Here is an 18,214-nt window from a genome sequence, read left to right on the forward strand (position 1 = left end):
GTGTGTGTGTGTGTGTGTGTGTGTGTGTGTGTGTGTGTGTGTGTGTGTGCGTGTGTGTGTGTGTGTGTGTGTGTGTGTGTGTGTGTGTGTGTCCTGTCTGTGAGGACCTTGTTTTAGACCTTGAGAATGAGGAACATTTTAGAAAGCAAAGACATTTACAAAAGTGAGGACTAATATGGAAATTGAGCACATAAGGATATTTTTAGAAAGTGATTACACTTTATAGAAGGTAAACCCAAACCAGAACATCTATGAAAAGCAGAAACGTGATCAATAGGTAAAGATATGGATATGAGGATGTATATTTTTATAACCAAGGATAGTTTTAGAAACAGGATAATTGTTGATGAGGATATTTTTTAAATGTGGGCACAATTTGGGAGAATGTGGACGTTACATTGTTTTAATAAAAGTGAGGCCAATTAGTTAAAAACTAAAAATTCAGAATAGTTTTTGTAAGTTAGGACAAACCTGTTAAACCCCGAGCCTGTTTTTCAGGTTTCAGGCTCGAAAATGACATTCCCAGAACAAATGACCATATCTTCCCTTCTAAAAGGGTTAAATTAATAATCTTTTTTCTCAAAGTAATGATAAACCTGTCAGTTGGATGTAGAAAAGTCAGAATCAATATAGATGTTTATTATTTTAAAGAAAATTCAGATTGAACATGGTAAAAAACTGTAAATTATAGTGTCCGTCCAAAAGATATTTTGTACTTATAGTGAAAACTAACTTTGGATGATGGGTTAGTAGACTAAAAGCTTTAGGAATCCAAAGTACAACATATAATAAGTACCCTGTATCAAGATTGATGCAAAAAAAGTGACATTTGATCTTTTTAGACAGATTTAGCACCAAAAAAACCCTCTTCTGGGGCCATTTGGGTGGATTTCCATATCTCTGGCTCCCCCTGCTGGATTTTGACATGAGACATCTCTTTCTAACCGTCAGAGCCAATGGAATCGAGGGGGAACTCCCACATAGTCCTTATTTGGTCATGTGTGTGTGTTAGACTGCTGCATAGCCAAGACCGGAAGCAGCAGCCACTCTGGTGGCTACCATTAGCAGCTAGCTTTTGCTCTGCGATATTTACATAAAAATGGAATTATGGATTATAAGAAGAACCTCACTTGGAGAGAGAGGGGAGAAGGAGGTCAGTGTGTGGGTGAAAGGTGGGTCTGGTGACCCAGCGGTGAGTAAAGGTGAGTCAGAAAAAGAAGAGCGAATATCATCAACCTTTTTTTCAAAGTGGTTAACAAAGTCGCTTGACCTACCTTGGGTATGGGCACGTCACTGTACTCAGGAAGAAAATAATGGAAAAAGAGAAATCTCCAACGAGGCGTTTTGGGGCAGCATAGACAGGTCTCTTCTGTGTTAGTTTTACTCGCTGCAGGGTGTACTTTGAGGGTTTGTGACTTTTAAGACATGTTTGAAGACAGGTGACAGGTGACAGGTGACAGGTGACAATCTGTGGACAATCTGTCAGTCCTCACTCCATTAAGGATTTTGGTTTGGAGGTCAGAAGTGTTGTTAGGATAATTAAGGGTTAAAGGTTCGGAGAGAGCACTACTGTATGTAAATGATGGGTCCTCACAAGTATAGAAGTACAAGTGTGTGGGAGGGAGTCGGGTTTACACAGCAAAGGTGACTTTGAGTCAAATAGCAACACACACACACACACACACACACACACACACACACACACACACACACACACACACACACACACACACACACACACACACACACACACACACACACACACACACACACACACACACACACACACACACACACACACACACACACACACACACACACACACACACACACACACACACACACACACACACACACACACACACACACACAGATAATTGACAAGAGGTACATGAGCGTAAATAGGGTGAAGATGGCAGACGATGAACATGTGACAAAAGAAATGAAGAAACGTAAAAAGGGAAGATGATGAAGGAGAAACGTTCAGGGGAGAAAGAAGAAGATTATTGGAGGGTGAGCAAAGATGGAGGGGTGTGCGGAAATAAAGAGAGGGACCAAAGTAGTTTGAATGAAGGACAAGGAAGGGAAGAGTGAAAGAAATCGAAGAGAGGTTAATTTATTTGTGGGTGAAAAGAAAGAAGCTCATGGGAGGAAGGGACTGAAAATGGAGGGGAGGGAAGTTGGGTGGGAAGAGGACGACAAAGCGTGACGAAGGTGAAAGTTATAGAGGAGAGGAGGAAGGAGGGAAAAAGAGAGAGAGACAGGAAAAAACACCTCAGGAAAAAAAGTTTCTTTGTAGTGACGGAAACAGGAGGCGAGGAGGCGAGGCTAAAGTGAAGGAGGAAGAGGAGAAGGACTCGCTTCTCTTTTTAATTTCTCCTTGGAGTCACGCTTGGAGCAAAAAAGGAAAAGAAGAAGAAAATGTGGCTCAGCTCAACACCCTGTGACTTCCCATTTCATCAACTTGCATAGAGGACATTTTTCACAGGCGCAGGGAACCCTTTTGGCCGATGGCTCTCTCGCTGAGGAAGGGCAGCGAGGTCAAACACTGAAAACTAAAACAGCCCACTTCAGCTTATTATTCCTCCTCCCTCACTGTAAGAGGTGGAAGAAGCACTCGGATCCGTAGGAAGTAGTAATACCACCACAGTGTAGAGATACTTTGGTGTCAGTAAGATTCCTGCATTGTTATCTCACTTTCAACTGGGCTGTACTTGTTATGAACTGATATTGATGAAACTGATTTGCTCGACTGTCTCAAATTGTAATGATTGTGTGCATTGCTTGAATTTTACTTCACAGACTGTATGTGATTTGTCTCATGTTTTGCATTTTGTCTTTTTGTTTATGTATGTCTGTAACTTGTTGTTGCTATTGTCGGGACCCCCTTGAAAACGAGATGGTGCTTCTCAAGGGGTTTATCCCAATGAATAAAAATGTCTATATATATATATTCATTATTCTACTGAAATACAATTACAAACGTAGCATCATTCTATACTTAAAGCTCCAAAACTAAAATAACTCCTTGATAAGGATTTCATTTCAGGATAATAATATATTAAAGGAAAATAATATAATCTGAAATCCATTTATATCTTTATCATTTTAATAAACTCCCCCCCCCTGCCTCCATTGGACTCTGGAACACTATGTAACACTCGCTTCTCTATTGGCTTGCGCTCCAACACATTGTAAGTGGGAGGCTGTGGCTCAGTGGCTAGTATGATGGACTTTGAATCAGGGGATAGCAAGTTCGAGTCCCACTGCAGTCAGCATGTCGTTGTGTCCCTGGGCAAGTATTGAATGTATGTAAGTCGCTTTGGATAAAAGCGTCTAACAAATGACATGTAATGTAAGTGATAGGCTAAGGGCCGGGATATCTCTAAGCTGTTGACCAATCACAACAGAGCCGGCCTGCTAACCAATCAGAGCAGACTGGGCTCCGGTTTCAGACAGAGGGTGAAAAGAGGGGCTGCAGCACAGGCAGTATGAGACAAATAAAGAACTATTTGAACATTAAAGCATGGAGACATGTCCCAGTAGAGACACACAATACTTATACAAACCTGGAAATTAGCACAGTAGGGTTCTTTAATAGCACTACTTGAGTAAATAACAGTTGCTTTCCAACTGCTCAATGTAAGGGTTACTGTAAAAGTTTGGTGTCGGAGGAAGATGGAGCTGTGTTGAACTTCTAAGTGTAGGGCGGGAGTTGGCACCGGAAAGAAAAGCTGCGTAGGTACAGTCGAGCCTCGGGGGGGGGAAACTGCATGAGAGGATGACCTGACAGCACAATTACAGAGCATCATAAAGCATGAAATTGTTTCCCGGGTCGTGTTAGGAGAGAAGTCGTCCTGAAAAAAGGACACGACGGAGGGTCATAGGAAGTGTAATTTAATAGTTTTCCCAAATCTTTATTTTCCAAAAGGCCAGAAGCAACAACGTGTTTCAACTGGTTCAGATGTTGGTCTGTATGAACGGACGATCATTCCCTGAGACATTTTCACGCCACAATAATCTGTTAAAACTAATTTAGCCGCACTTCAAATGAACCGGTCATGCTTATTGAATCTCGGGATGTCTTTTTTTTCTTTTTTAAAACAAGGTCCTTCGCTGTGTGTGAATGAAAGGGACAGTTAAAGGTTAGGAAATATTCAAAGATGAGCCTCAGTTATGTTTACTCATTTAGTTCAGCGTCACAGCTGAAAGGAGTTGGATGAGATTAAAACAAATGAAGGAACAGGTTTGTCTTTAAAGATTTTACCCATTTTATCGACTTGCGTCATTTAACTTTAATCAGATGTCTAATCTGTTCTCCAAAACCGATATACAGCAGAAGTTAGAACATTGTCAGCTATGAAGTAAATGTATTCGTAGTTGTAAAAGTATTGCAGCTTTAATGCGTTTAATTCAACTTGAGGAAGATGCAGCCTCCGAAATGACTGACAATCTCTTCATAAAACTGTATCACTGCTCTCACTAAATACAACATAGTCCAGCCCAAAGACATCCTGATACAGTATTTAGTAAAATATAAAGTTTAAATCTAAAAAACTAAATATCTATGCTGAAGTTAATCATTAAATATTGTCAAACGTATTCCCATAAGGCTTCCAAAGTCCGACGATGTTCACATTTCTATCATTACTAATTTCGCGTGACACATTTCATATTGTGAAAGCACACCTATTGAAAATAGAACATAATATCATATCTTTAGAGGATGAAAACGACACTTAGACTACAACAGCTTTTTGTCAGGTTGTCTCATTATTTAGAGAAATACTATAGTCCGATACATATCCCATACGTTTGGCTTTCAGCTCTGAACGTCCCAAAGCATTTCCAAATAAACGTCAGATTGCATCTCTTATCTGATGCTGAAACAAAATCCCCTTTTGGAAACACAATTTCGCCCCAACAAGAGAAATCATGGCGTGTAGAGGCTCGGCATACATCATCTGACGTAAGCGCCTCCTTAGATTTCCTCCCACTTCTAGCAGTGAGTCATATTTCTAAAGAATCTCTTCAAACACCCAGAGACACCTAATATGTATGGGAACAACAATACCTGCAGAAAACTGTAGTGTGCTAATACTCAGCAGGCGATAAATGATCCCGCATCACCAGTGAAGCCTCTCGTCCGATCAAAAGCAGCCCTGATGATCGTGTGAAGTCATGAATAGACCTGATGATGTTGTCTATCATACATACAGTTCGTGCCAAGTTCATTTGACACTGACATGAAGACAAAAAAAAAACGATTTCAAACAGTGTGAATAAGACAAAAAAGGGATTTCGGAAAACAACACACCCCAACAGGACAAAAGGGCTGAGATGAAAGCAAAGAGTGAGCAAAAGATAGTATTTACGTGATCAAATCAACAAAAAAGAGAAACGAAATTGTTACCTTGACATACGTTTCACTCTGTATTAAAGTCTTATTAGACGGGTTCACACCTAAAGATCTGTTTCCAAAATCAAAACAATGCAACATCCTTGCATTGTTTTGAGTTTGGAAACAAACCTTTAGGTGTTCATTGATACATTGTTTAAATATTCAAATGTTGGGTTGACAAAGGTTAACCTCAAACAGTTCCTAAATTGTATGTCATGTTGTGAAAATGTTCAATTATTTGACCCACAGTTTGCTCCTTTACTCAATAGTTGTCTAGAGACACTTCTGTAGAAGTAGTTGTTGCTGATGATATCATCAATACTTGTGTTTTCTAGGATTTTATCATTTGGTTTTTCTAGAGGATATTATTATGATTCTCTCTTTCTGCTAGCAAAGTGTTTCCGGCTGTTACCCCCCACCAAAATGGCCCTATGGAGCTAACAAAATTCCACCACTGACCCAAATATAACACGAAAGACACCTTTTAAAATCATCGAATCCATAGGATTTATTATAGACAACACATCAAATGTTTCTACTAGGATGAGAGGCAGAGACGCAGCAGTCCCCACACCAGAGGCCTCTCCCTTCTGCTGCTGCAATGGAGCTTTTAAGCACTTCCTTCTCCAGGTACACCTCGTTACAGCAATGCAGCACACCTGGGTAGAGGAACCAAAGGGAAAAAGAAACAGGGTATACATACAGCCGTAACACCGGCCAAAGAATGATACAGTTTAAAAATGTGGAAAACTAAGTGAAGGATGTAAGCTTGTGACATAAGATTCAAATGTCCAGAGAATGTTTATATTCTGACAGAGAGTATAAACTCTAAGATTCTGTCATTCTTCAGACACTTGTATTCAGTCTCTTTTAGTGTTTAACAACAATATCACACTTTAACTTCAATAAACCTTGTGTCTGTATTCCTATTGTGTTATATTTTAATGTTCAGAGTGTTAGGGGACTAGTTTCAGGACAATGTTATTTCCTACAATGTGATAGTAGTTGTTAAATAAATCATATGGAGGCTAATTAGCTGGCTAGCAAACTGGTCTCCTAGCGATGGGGTATGAGGCCATTTTGAATAGTTTGCACCTCTATAAATCTAAAAGAGAAAAAAAGTCAGGACATTTTAAAAAGCATCAACAGCTTTTGAAAGTGAGGATTTATGTTTTTTAAGAGAAGACATGTTTATAGACGGGGTAGTTTTGGAAAACTGAACATTTTAGCGTTAGAGGGTGAGGCGAGGAGCGCTACCTAGCTAGGCTACTAGTTCACCGTCATGAAAACAGCAAGGGAAACGTTAGAATTGGACATTCATACATCATGTCATAGAAAGAAGATTACAAATGTTTTCTTGACAAAAACTGAACAATAAACCATTTCTTTCAATGTAGTGAATTCTTTACTGTAGCAGCAGATGTAACACAATGATTTGTAGTAGCAACACAGAGGCAGTCGAGGTAACGGAGACACCTCATTAAATACTGTTGTGTGAACAAAGTGAAAAGGCCACAGTCTATATCACCGATCAGCTATCATTTTCCAACACAAAAATCATAACATCTAAAATAAGAAATAGATCTATTCTCTTATTGGGATCCCTCACTTATTTGGAAAATATAATATAGCAGAGAAAGCATTAACATCCTGGCTCCAAACGCTTCTATGGCAGGAAACTGTAAAAAATATTTAACATAAATCAAATGACACAATCTCGTAATTTATCGTAGAGAATTCAACATATTCAAAAAACAATTAAGGAAAGCCCAAAACGAAATGACTTCCAACTTTAAAAATAACCAAACCATGAAATTCCTAAAACTAAATGATCTGAAATGTAAATATCATTATATTGGGTTTTGATAACACTCAGGAAAGATTGGCACATAACCTGGGATTGCTTAAATTGTTTCAAGGCAACATCTTTGTAATACTAGCTAAGGCATTAATATTGATCTCATGCTACCTGATCAGATGTTTTTAAGTCATTGCTGAGAGACGATATAGGTTATTAGCGTTGAGACGGAATAAGTTAATAAGGAAGTATTCAAGTGTCATGAATTCAAAGTGCGACTTTGAGGATAACATGTTTTTATCATTTCCACATTTTGTTTTTGCTACATTTGACCTCAACCAACCAAAGTGGAAAAGTTTTAAACCCGAGGACACACCGTTGTTCAGATACAGAAATCATCCTGAATGAGTGCCTCATACACACACTGTTCTGATATTTAGCAGGACAAAAGACATCGAGTTTAATACCAGGCTTAATTCAGTTTATAGTGATGTTGTCTCAGACGTCTTCACTACATAACTATTGTTTAAATGACTACAATTCAGTGTCAAGTATATCTTCACTACATTTAATTATAGCCATTTAAATGCTGTTAAAACAACAATTTGATGGAATCCAGTATCCAAGCTTTACCCTGAATGTCCTGCGACTCAACAAACGTGGAATATTTCCACCATTTGATTTAGTAGAACTACCATAACAGGCAGCCTGCGACCCAGAATAATGAATATACTTGTATCCCTCAATTTCCACTTTACCATCTTAGTCAGCATCCATGCACTGTGTAGTGGGATTTTCCCCAGCTTTTGATTTCATGAGCACACGTACCATTTACTCCTGATTCTCATTCCTCCCGGCCACACAGCTCCTCTCTGTAGATGCAACCACTTTGTGTCCCTGTAGTAAACATTTGATACAACTGAATTGTCTGTACGTTCAGTGGAGTAAAACCCAGGGAAGACCTCCGCCAGCATCAATCATCGTAATCTCCATCACTGCCGTATTCTGTAAAGTGAGAGAGAAAACATGGTTAACTATTATATATATGATGACACTGACTCTCCCCCCCCCTTCATTAACATTATGCATTACTTTAATGTTCATTATCTGAAGAAATCATTTTAAAAATGTGAACCACGAACATAACTATATATTTTGCACATTTGTGTCCCAAGCTACCTCTTTTAATATCTTCACAGCTCTCAACTTTATATACCAATATTTCATTTTTTTGTATTTTGTTATATTTGACTCTACTTATTTTTTCTAACTGGTATTGTGTGCCTCTGCTGTGTCATGTTTACATGATTTAATGTTCAAAACAGGCTTTACTCTGGGTGTTTCTTGCTTGCTTGGTAGCACATGTCTTCCGAGTCACTTGCTTCAGAAGCGAGGCAAGAATACTTCCTGGCATTCGGAAAACAAAGAGTGGAACAGACGAGCAAGTGTGCAGGTGTACGTCCTATGAGAAGCCCCGCCTTACATTTTCCGCCACAGATTTGGGGAAATTGGTCCGTGCGCAAAGCATCGTGGGGATTTTAAGACCGCGGAGTCTACACAAGTGCAGCCTCGAAATGTCTCCAAACGAAGTACGCCGGGCTCGGTAGAATTCCAATTAAGTTGGAGATTGGAACAGTCCTTCGGCGGCACTCGATGACTTAGTATGCTTGAAATATTGGCTCTTGAGCAGCTTTACTCGACATTGAGAAACACCCTCTGTCTGAAACCAGAGCCCAGTCTGCTCTGATTGCTCATCTGGCTCTCTCTGTTGTGATTGGTCAACCGCTTAGAGATGTCCCGCCCTTTAGCCTATCAAGTACAATGTGTTGGAGCACTATCCAATATAAGCGCGAGTGTAATATAGTGATATCACCGTGTTCCAGAAGTAAACAAAGGAGGGGATTCATGCAGGGGGTTTGTGGGAGAATAATGCATAATAAGACCACTTTAAGTAAAGTCCACAAAGACATTCTGCACTTGTTGTGTGACTTCTACTAGCACAATGTGAGAGGTGTAGCCTGGGTCTCTGCAGGCGGAGTAATCCATCATGTGGTTTAACTGTCCTCAGTCTCTGCTGGCTCCAGAGGTGCAGCTCTGAGCGCGACCCTGACCTCTGACCCCCCCGTGGAGGTGGGCAGGAGTACAAACAAAGAGCTTCCCTACGGGAATCAATTAAGCAGCTCAGGACTTTTTTATTGCGGCGGAGTCAGGGACCTTACATTTAACAGCCAGAAACGTAAAGCAGAAGAAATTCAATCTTACCGAGGTCTCATTAAAACCTGCCAGGAGCCTGAGCCAAACAGAGCCGTGACCCTCAGAGGAAGATTCATTAAACTAAAGTCATTCAAACTATTCCACAGTCCAGACACTGAGTCGGACTGAGAGGTGACAGAGCAGTCTGCCACGGCGAGTGTCAACGAGATTCAAATGGGAAAATAATGAAACAATCTCAGTAGGTGAAGAATTTATTTGAATAAAAGACTCTAAAGTCAAAATGTATATTACTCCTTAACTGTTGGGTACATTCTTCGGTCTAGTTTCAAGGCAAATAAACTAAACACTACATAGAATTGTGAATTGACAGAAGTAGAAATTAATCAAGAGACCATGAATAGATCATTAATCATCTGCAATTATCTATAAGAACGTATCTTGTAAATTGAAATTATTTTGTAATAAGTGTATAATTTGTGTCTAATCATGTTTCCTTTGTTGTCTCCGTCTTCACTTATGCTGTAACAATGTCAATTTCTTAAAAGACTGCTTCAAGAGAGTAAGTAGGAGAAGATGAGTAAGTGTATGTGTGTGTGTGTGTGTGTGTGTGTGTGTGTGTGTGTGTGTGCGTGTGTAAACTGACCGTTGCTGCCCAGCAGATCGAAGGCGCTGACACACGCCTCCTCTTCATCCTCCTCCTCCTCCTCAGCAGCAGCAGCAGCGGCAGCAGCATCATCGTACACCACCGGCCCGCTCTCCACCAACACTGCTCTTCCGCCGGCGGGGTTTCCCACGGGCACCGGCAGGGGGTTGGAGTTGCCGATCTGCACAAACAGGAAATATTGTTTTTTGTGAGCGGGCGGGCGTTGAGTATTTTTAATATTTTCCTCTGCGTGATACACGACTTTCCTCCGGGGAAATCTCGGCTGGATCTGCTCTCACATGCCCCACTTCCTTTAAAATGATGAAAAATAATAAACAGCGGTGTAGTGGTGAGGGTGAGAGCTGCAGGGCAGGTGGAGGGCACGAGGAAACATTTCATCTCCTGCAGCATCCTCCCCATGTGACTAACAACAGCATCAGAGCGTGACCACAACCTTTCCAATCTTACATTTTATTATTATCTTCTTAAAAAATGTGCATAGTCAACAGTAATGATATGCTACAAAAGGGTCAGAATGAACCAGCCTCAGGGGGTAAGTACCCTTCAGAGGTTATAAAGAAGATAGGAAATAAAAAATGAAGGGGTTGAGTGTGAGCGTGGGGGCGAAAATGTAATTAGAGTGCCCTTTTTTGCATTTCACCCCGTTCACATTGTGTTAGTGGAGCTGTCTAATGTTCATGCATGAATATTACGACTTTGCCCCCTTTGGGAAAAAATGAGTGTATGATCAGGAGGAGCGTTTCCAGTTGCATGCTGGGAGGCACAAATGTGGCCGCTTTCTGATCAGAAAACAAGCCCCATGGGAACAGGATGAAATGTTAGCAGAGAAAATAAACAGCTGGTATGATAAAAAGTCAGGAGAGGAGAGAGAGGGGACATTTTCCAGCCGTGGAAACGATGATACAGTGGGGCAAAAAAGTATTTAGTCAGCCACCAATTGTGCAAGTTCTCCCACTTAAAAAGATGAGAGAGGCCTGTAATTTTCATCCTAGGTAGAACTCAACTATGAGAGACAGAATGAGAAGAAAAAAAAAATCCAGAAAATCACATTGTCTGATTTTTAAAGAATTTATTTGCAAATTATGGTGGAAAATAAGTATTTGGTCAATAACAAACAAACAAGATTTCTGGCTCTCACAGACCTGTAACTTCTTCTTTAAGAGCCTCCTCTGTCCTGCACTTGTTAACTGTATTAATGGCACCTGTTTGAACTCGTTATCAGTATAAAAGACACCTGTCCACAACCTCAAACAGTCACACTCCAAACTCCACTATGGCCAAGACCAAAGAGCTGTCAAAGGACACCAGAAACAAAATTGTAGACCTGCACCAGGCTGGGAAGACTGAATCTGCAATAGGTAAGCAGCTTGGTGAGAAGAAATCAACTGTGGGAGCAATTATTAGAAAATGGAAGACATACAAGACCACTGATAATCTCCCTCGATCTGGGGCTCCACGCAAGATCTCACCCCGTGGGGTCAAAATGATCACAAGAACGGTGAGCAAAAATCCCAGAACCACACGGGGGGACCTAGTCAATGACCTGCAGAGAGCTGGGACCAAAGTAACAAAGGCTACCATCAGTAACACACTACGCCGCCAGGGACTCAAATCCTGCAGTGCCAGACGTGCCAGACGTGTCCCCCCTGCTTAAGCCAGTACATGTCCAGGCCCGTCTGAAGTTTGCTAGAGAGCATTTAGATGATCCAGAAGAGGATTGGGAGAATGTCATATGGTCAGATGAAACCAAAATAGAACTTTTTGGTAAAAACTCAACTAGACGTGTTTGGAGGAGAAAGAATGCTGAGTTGCATCCAAAGAACACCATACCTACTGTGAAACATGGGGGTGGAAACATCATGCTTTGGGGCTGTTTTTCTGCAAAGGGACCAGGATGACTGATCCGTGTAAAGGAAAGAATGAGTGGGGCCATGTATCGTGAGATTTTGAGTGACAACCTCCTTCCATCAGCAAGGGCATTGAAGATGAAACGTGGCTGGGTCTTTCAGCGTGACAATGATCCCAAACACACCGCCCGGGCAACGAAGGAGTGGCTTCGTAAGAAGCATTTCAAGGTCCTGGAGTGGCCTAGCCAGTCTCCAGATCTCAACCCCATAGAAAATCTTTGGAGGGAGTTGAAAGTCCGTGTTGCCCAGCGACAGCCCCAAAAGATCAATGCTCTAGAGGAGATCTGCATGGAGGAATGGGCCAAAATACCAGCAACAGCGTGTGAAAACCTTGTGAAGACTTACAGAAAACGTTTGACCTCTGTCACTGCCAACAAAGGGTATATAACAAAGTATTGAGATGAACTTTTGTTATTGACCAAATACTTATTTTCCACCATAATTTGCAAATAAAGTCTTTAAAAATCAGACAATGTGATTTTTGTTTCTCACAGTTGAGGTATACCTAGGATGAAAATTACAGGCCTCTCATCTTTTTAAGTGGGAGAACTTGCACAATTGGTGGCTGACTAAATACTTTTTTGCCCCACTGTAACTGAAATGTCAAGAGTTAAACGGAGTCTGGATTTTCCATTTCATATTTCTAGCACATTTTCCACCTAAAAAGTACATTCTTTTAAGGGAGGCATTGATTGCATTTGTCCTCACGTTGCACCTTTAATATAACAAACTTTTTTGCAAAATATGGCCCCAGCTTCTCTGTGACCTTCCTTTATAGCAGTGGTTCTCAAACTTTTTCTGTCAGGCCCCCCCCGACACAAATAGTCACGTAATGGTCTAAGTTAACATTTATTAAAATACATCAATATGAACGTGAGCATTCCTTTCAAAAAATAAAGAACTGTGATACTAAAACAATGCTCCATCAGTCTGTGTGGTCAAAACAAAAATAAATACATAATACAATTGTGCAATCCCTTTTCTAGAACAATAAGTTATAATACTTTGCCGCTTTGCAATCTCTGCAAAAAAATGCTGATATTTGGCAAAAAAGTGTGTCTTATCACAGTGGCTGAAATGAGCCTGTTTTGCACTACACATTTCTTCAAAACAGGGTAGCAGGCTCAGTGGCGGCACCAGAGATTTATTTTGGGGGTGCTGTGGGGTAGCTTGACGTTTCACGAGGGTGCTCACACATTTAGGGTTTCCCATTACTGTACCGGGTGCTACTGTGGAATGTTCTACTGCAACACTCCCCACGCAAACACACAGTGTGACCGTTACAATGAAGGCTCGATAATCAGCTCACGGCATATAGGTGTAAGCAGGGGCAAAGTGCTATTTTTGTAGGTGGTGTGTGGACCTCAGATAGGGGGGTCCGGGGGCAAGCTCCCCCGGGAAGATTTATTTTTTAAATATTTAAGTTAAAAGCATCAATTTGGTGAACTTTGAGAGCAACATGAAGAGATCTATCTCTCAACACCCATTTGAAACAGATCTGTAAACAGATTTACTTTTTCTTTATGGATATTTTACAAATCACCCTTTTAAACTTTTCTCTTGCTCGCGCACGCACACAAAATGGCTACACACACACAAAATGGCTACACACACACACACACACACACACAAAATGGCTACACACACACACACACACACACACACACACACACACACACACACACACACACACACACACACACACACACACACACACACACACACACACACACACACACAAGCTTGAATGAAACACAGAGACCCAGACGTAATTGTACTGTATCATATTATATTCGAAAATCAATAATTTTTCAAATTAGCATCCCACTTTGAGAAACACTCCTTTATAACAATATCTATTCCCACTCATTGTTCTTTATGTCGTCTTCAGTACAATCTGTTTTTAGAACTGCTTCAGCAAAGAAGATTTCCCCTCGGATCGACTCATGAAGAACCACTTCAATCTGAGCTGTGTTTATGTTGCTGAGTGATAAACTGTACAGATATCAGAAGGCTGACACACTCCACACCACACCACACCTGCCTTAAGCTAGAGAAACTAATAAAATAAATCCAAAACCAGACTTTTATTCGACTTTGAAATGAAACAAATCTACATTTTTGCAGAGCACACCCATCATCTTCAGTTTTTCCTGTGGCCTAAAAGGAAACCTGCATGTTATCGCTTTCCCTCCAACCGGGGCTAATTATAAAGCTGGAGGAGCAGCAGGTGGAGGGTCCACAGCGTGATGCACAGATATTTCTGTTCTCCTCAGGAACAGCCTGTTGAAATCCCTGCTGGGGATCTTCCTCTGCCATCTCTCCTTCCAATGTGCCTCCTTCCTTTCCTTTATGTCATGCTTGCTCTCGTATTCTACCCACATCTTTCCTCTCTTTGTCCTTCTCTCCTTCCTTTGTTCCTCTGCACATTGATTTTCGTTTTGGCTCAAACTCTCCCTTGTCCCTTTCCATTTCTCTACTATTCTTATGCTTTTTGATTTTAAAGAGGCTCTATTATGCTTCTTGGGGTTGTCTCTTTCCTGTTGTGTGTTACCTATATTTTATTTCTGCATGTAAATGGTCTGCAAAGGCTCAAATCCCTGTGTCCCCTCCAGGGGGAGTCTTTTCTCCCACATTACAACCATAACACATCCCAGTGATTTCCTTTCCTTTACCTTCGCCCTAAGTAGATCCCTGCTGACTTTAACATCACCAGTTTCCTCATCTGAGGAGCTGGACGCCTCATTAACTACAAGTAAACACAGGCAACAATGCAAGAACATTAAGACAAATAATTAAAAAAGAAATCATAACAGCATAAACGCGCTGCTCCAGACTAATTAGGAGGGGAGAGCCGTTAAACGGGTCAGGAGGAACGGTCTGTGAGAGGAGATAAAGATGTGTTTGTGTTGCTGACATGATTCCATTTACACAGAGATAATGTAACACTTCAAACATTGAGTTGCCTGTAGAGCAATGAGTCAAACTGAAGTGTTATAGGCTGAGGGTCTCGGTGCTTTAATGAGGAAACTGCTCGTTAGGAGTGAGAAAAAAAAAAACCCAACCAACAACAGGAAACATGAGGAAACCCAGGGTTTTACGGTGTGAGGATGTTGACATCGGATCGCCTGTAGTCACGCATGCATGCAACAACTGGCAGAGAAACCTTAACTGAGAGCATTGAAGCATGGCATGACAAACAGGAAGTATAAATAACAGAAAACGGTAAGTTAAGCTTTGTTAATCACATCCCTGTTGAACATCATGAGGAATTTTCCGAATATGAATCAGAAGCAGCACATTTGTCCAGCAGTTGGGAGGTTCTGGGCATAATGAGCATCATCATTGGCCACATTGGATTAATCAGCATTATAATTATTTCTACAATGCAGAGCAGAGTGGTAATAATACAGCATTTACTGCCTTAATACAAAAACAACAAGGGATGATGGGAGCACGCTACATAGCAGTAAACAAGCACCTCACGTGGCATGATTAAAACAAGAGACCCATATTTTTTTAATTAATATTGAAAAACATCTGATACATTTCTCTTGGATTCATATGGAAGAGCCCACATGACTTTTCTTTTTGAGGATTTGAAAGAAAATTGAGAATGTGCTTCAGTGAGAGACTTACACATTGCAGTAGGCAACAATGGAGGATGTGAGAGAATGTCTGCGCGCCAGAGGGGTCCAAGAGGAAACCATAAGAATGTGAAATGCAGACAATGATGAGCTAGCAGCAAGTGCATTAGTTGATATGCTCTCCCCCTTCCCCCCCCCCATCTAATTCAGTAAATAATGGTTTAGTTCGTTGACACGCAAGTTTGTGCTTGTTGGAACAGTGACGACTAACCAAAAGCAACAGCCTGGTGGTTTTCATGTTTCTGTAGAGATTTAATTAAGTGTGTTTAACCAGGCAGCTAGCAGCTAGCTCAGAGCCTGACAGCTACCGCTCACCTGCCTGGCGGGGAAAAACATATCGCCCAACCTTATTTTTTTTTGCCGTTATCACTTCAAATAGTTTTGCCTGTAACAGTTTAGAGGTCAGTTGTCAAAGTACAATGCAAGGAGGCAGTTGCTAATTATATATATCCAAAATTCGCCCAGTATAACCCCTCTCGGTACTGTAGCAGTGTTACCGCAGGGGTTTGGGCCATTGTCCTTTTAATCCATAATCACAGAATGATCAGCATATGAATATGAATCCTGCTGTAATGTCTGAAGGGGATTAAAACAGCAGGACCATGTTGGTAATGTTATCTAGTATGTGTTGCTGCGTACCATGTCAGTCTCTAACGTTAACGTTACAGAGTGTAACTACTCTGGTCTTAAAACAGGGTTCCCGCGGGGTCTTAACAATTCTTAAATTTGATAATCAGTGTAACGACGAGACGCCGTTACTAGAGCTATTTATTAAATGGCATTAATTGTATAAGTGTTCACCCCCATCTTGTCTGTTGTTTCCGGTCGTCTCTGTGTTCCCTCATGCTGATTACCCAACCTGGTGCCCTGTGTTTGCTCCCCCCCCCCCCACCTGTGTCTTGTTAGTCTGTGTGTGTTTAGGTGCTGTATCTTGTTAGGAGCGGTAGTGTGGGTGAGATCTTTGTGGCTGGTGACTGTGTTCACCTGGGCAGCAATATTGAGGCTGTGTATCCTGTACCATGAATAAATGCCCACACCGGGTTATATTTGAATTCTCTGCCTCTGCCTCCTTGCTTGGTCGGGCCGCTCAAAGGTCAGTCTCACAATCAGAATATGAAGGTGGGGTAGGTAATTTTGGAGAAACCAGCTCGAGTGCGCTAGAAAATGCACAACTGGAAAAAATCTGCCACTTCCTTACAGAGCCCCTCCTCCAACACACACCAACGCGCACACGCATGTGACCAATGAGGGCACGAGATAAGTTTGTGCACAGATGGAAGGCTGACAGGCAGGTAGGCCATCCAATCATTTTAGCCGATGTACTTATTGTCAAAGCATTTAATATATTCATTGCCATTGGGATGTTAGGAGCATTCCATGGAATATAACAAAAAGTGTTTCTGAAATAAATTACATACCCCACCTTTGAGGCCTTAAAAAGTCTTAAATATGATCAGAAAAATAAGAAATGTCTTAAATATGATTTAGAAGATCTTAAAAATGATCGGATTTGAGAGGTACTTCTGTGTTGCGATCGCTTCAAATGTGTTTTGGGGGAAATGTCCGGGCTGCAAAGTAACCAGTTTCCTCTTGGACCCCTCTGGCGCGCAGAAATTCACTCACGTTCTCCATTGTTGCCTACTGCAATGTGTACAGTAAGTCTCTCACTGAAGCCCGTTCTCTACAGCAGTGGTTCCCAACCGGTGTGCCGCGAGCACTTTCCAAGTGTGCCACAAAAAAACCTATTTTTATGTTCCACATTTGTTTCTCACTTAATAAACTTCACTTCATATACACTTTATTTATATAACAGCTTAAATTCTCATGATTTACGTCAGCCGTCATTGTTTACGGTGTGCAGAGCAGCTTTTTATCCTCGCGCCAAATAATTTCAAGATGGATCGTAACGTAGTGACAATAAATAAAGAAGCACCCCAGCCCTCACCAACACAGGCAGGGATGACAGAACATGATGGAACAGCAGTGCAAAAGAAGTCTAAAAGCAGAAAGTACAGCGAAAGCTACCTTCGGTATGGTTTCTCCTGGACTGGGGATGCTGACTGCCCGACGCCAGAATGCCTAATCTGCAGAGAAAAATTATCCAACGAAGGAATGGTGCCAAGTAAACTAGCAAGACACTTTAGCACAAAACATCCTTCTTATAATTCCAAGGACATTGAGTATTTCCAGAGACTGAAATCACAAAATGAGAAGCAGAGTCAACGTATGCTTTCGTCTCTACGTGTCTCTGACAAAGCACAAGAGGCCAGCTATTTGGTTGCTGAGTTAATCGCCAAGGCGAAAAAGGCCCACACTATCGCGGAAAACCTCATTCTACCGGCATGTAAGGAAATTGTCAGGGTAATGATAGGGCCAGATGCTACTAAAGAAATCGATAAAATTCCATTATCCAACAATACAATCAAACGTCGCATCGATGACATGTCAGTAGACATAGAAACGGTCCTAACTGAAAAAATACAGAGAAGTGGCAAATTCGCTCTGCAAGTTGATGATTCAACAGACATAAGTGGCCACTGTCAACTCATTGCCAACGTGAGATATGTTGATGGAGAATCCATT

General features: G+C 41.2%; 1 protein-coding gene across 1 annotated transcript in view; it reads right to left on the minus strand.

The window, feature by feature from the left end:
* Window positions 1–6,793: 6,793 nt before the first annotated feature.
* The window catches only part of brf1a (BRF1 general transcription factor IIIB subunit a), a 117,838-nt gene continuing 106,417 nt past the window's right edge, over window positions 6,794–18,214 (minus strand). Inside the window, exons 18-19 of the mRNA XM_079692686.1 lie at window positions 10,057–10,237; window positions 6,794–8,204 (exon numbers count right to left, since the gene is read on the minus strand). Coding sequence (XP_079548812.1) covers window positions 8,173–8,204; window positions 10,057–10,237 — 213 coding nt within the window. The 3' untranslated portion in view covers window positions 6,794–8,172. The remainder of the gene's footprint in view (window positions 8,205–10,056; window positions 10,238–18,214) is intronic.

This window comes from Notothenia rossii (assembly GCF_949606895.1).
Source record: "Notothenia rossii genome assembly, chromosome: 7".
NCBI classification, from domain to species: Eukaryota; Metazoa; Chordata; class Actinopteri; order Perciformes; family Nototheniidae; genus Notothenia; species Notothenia rossii.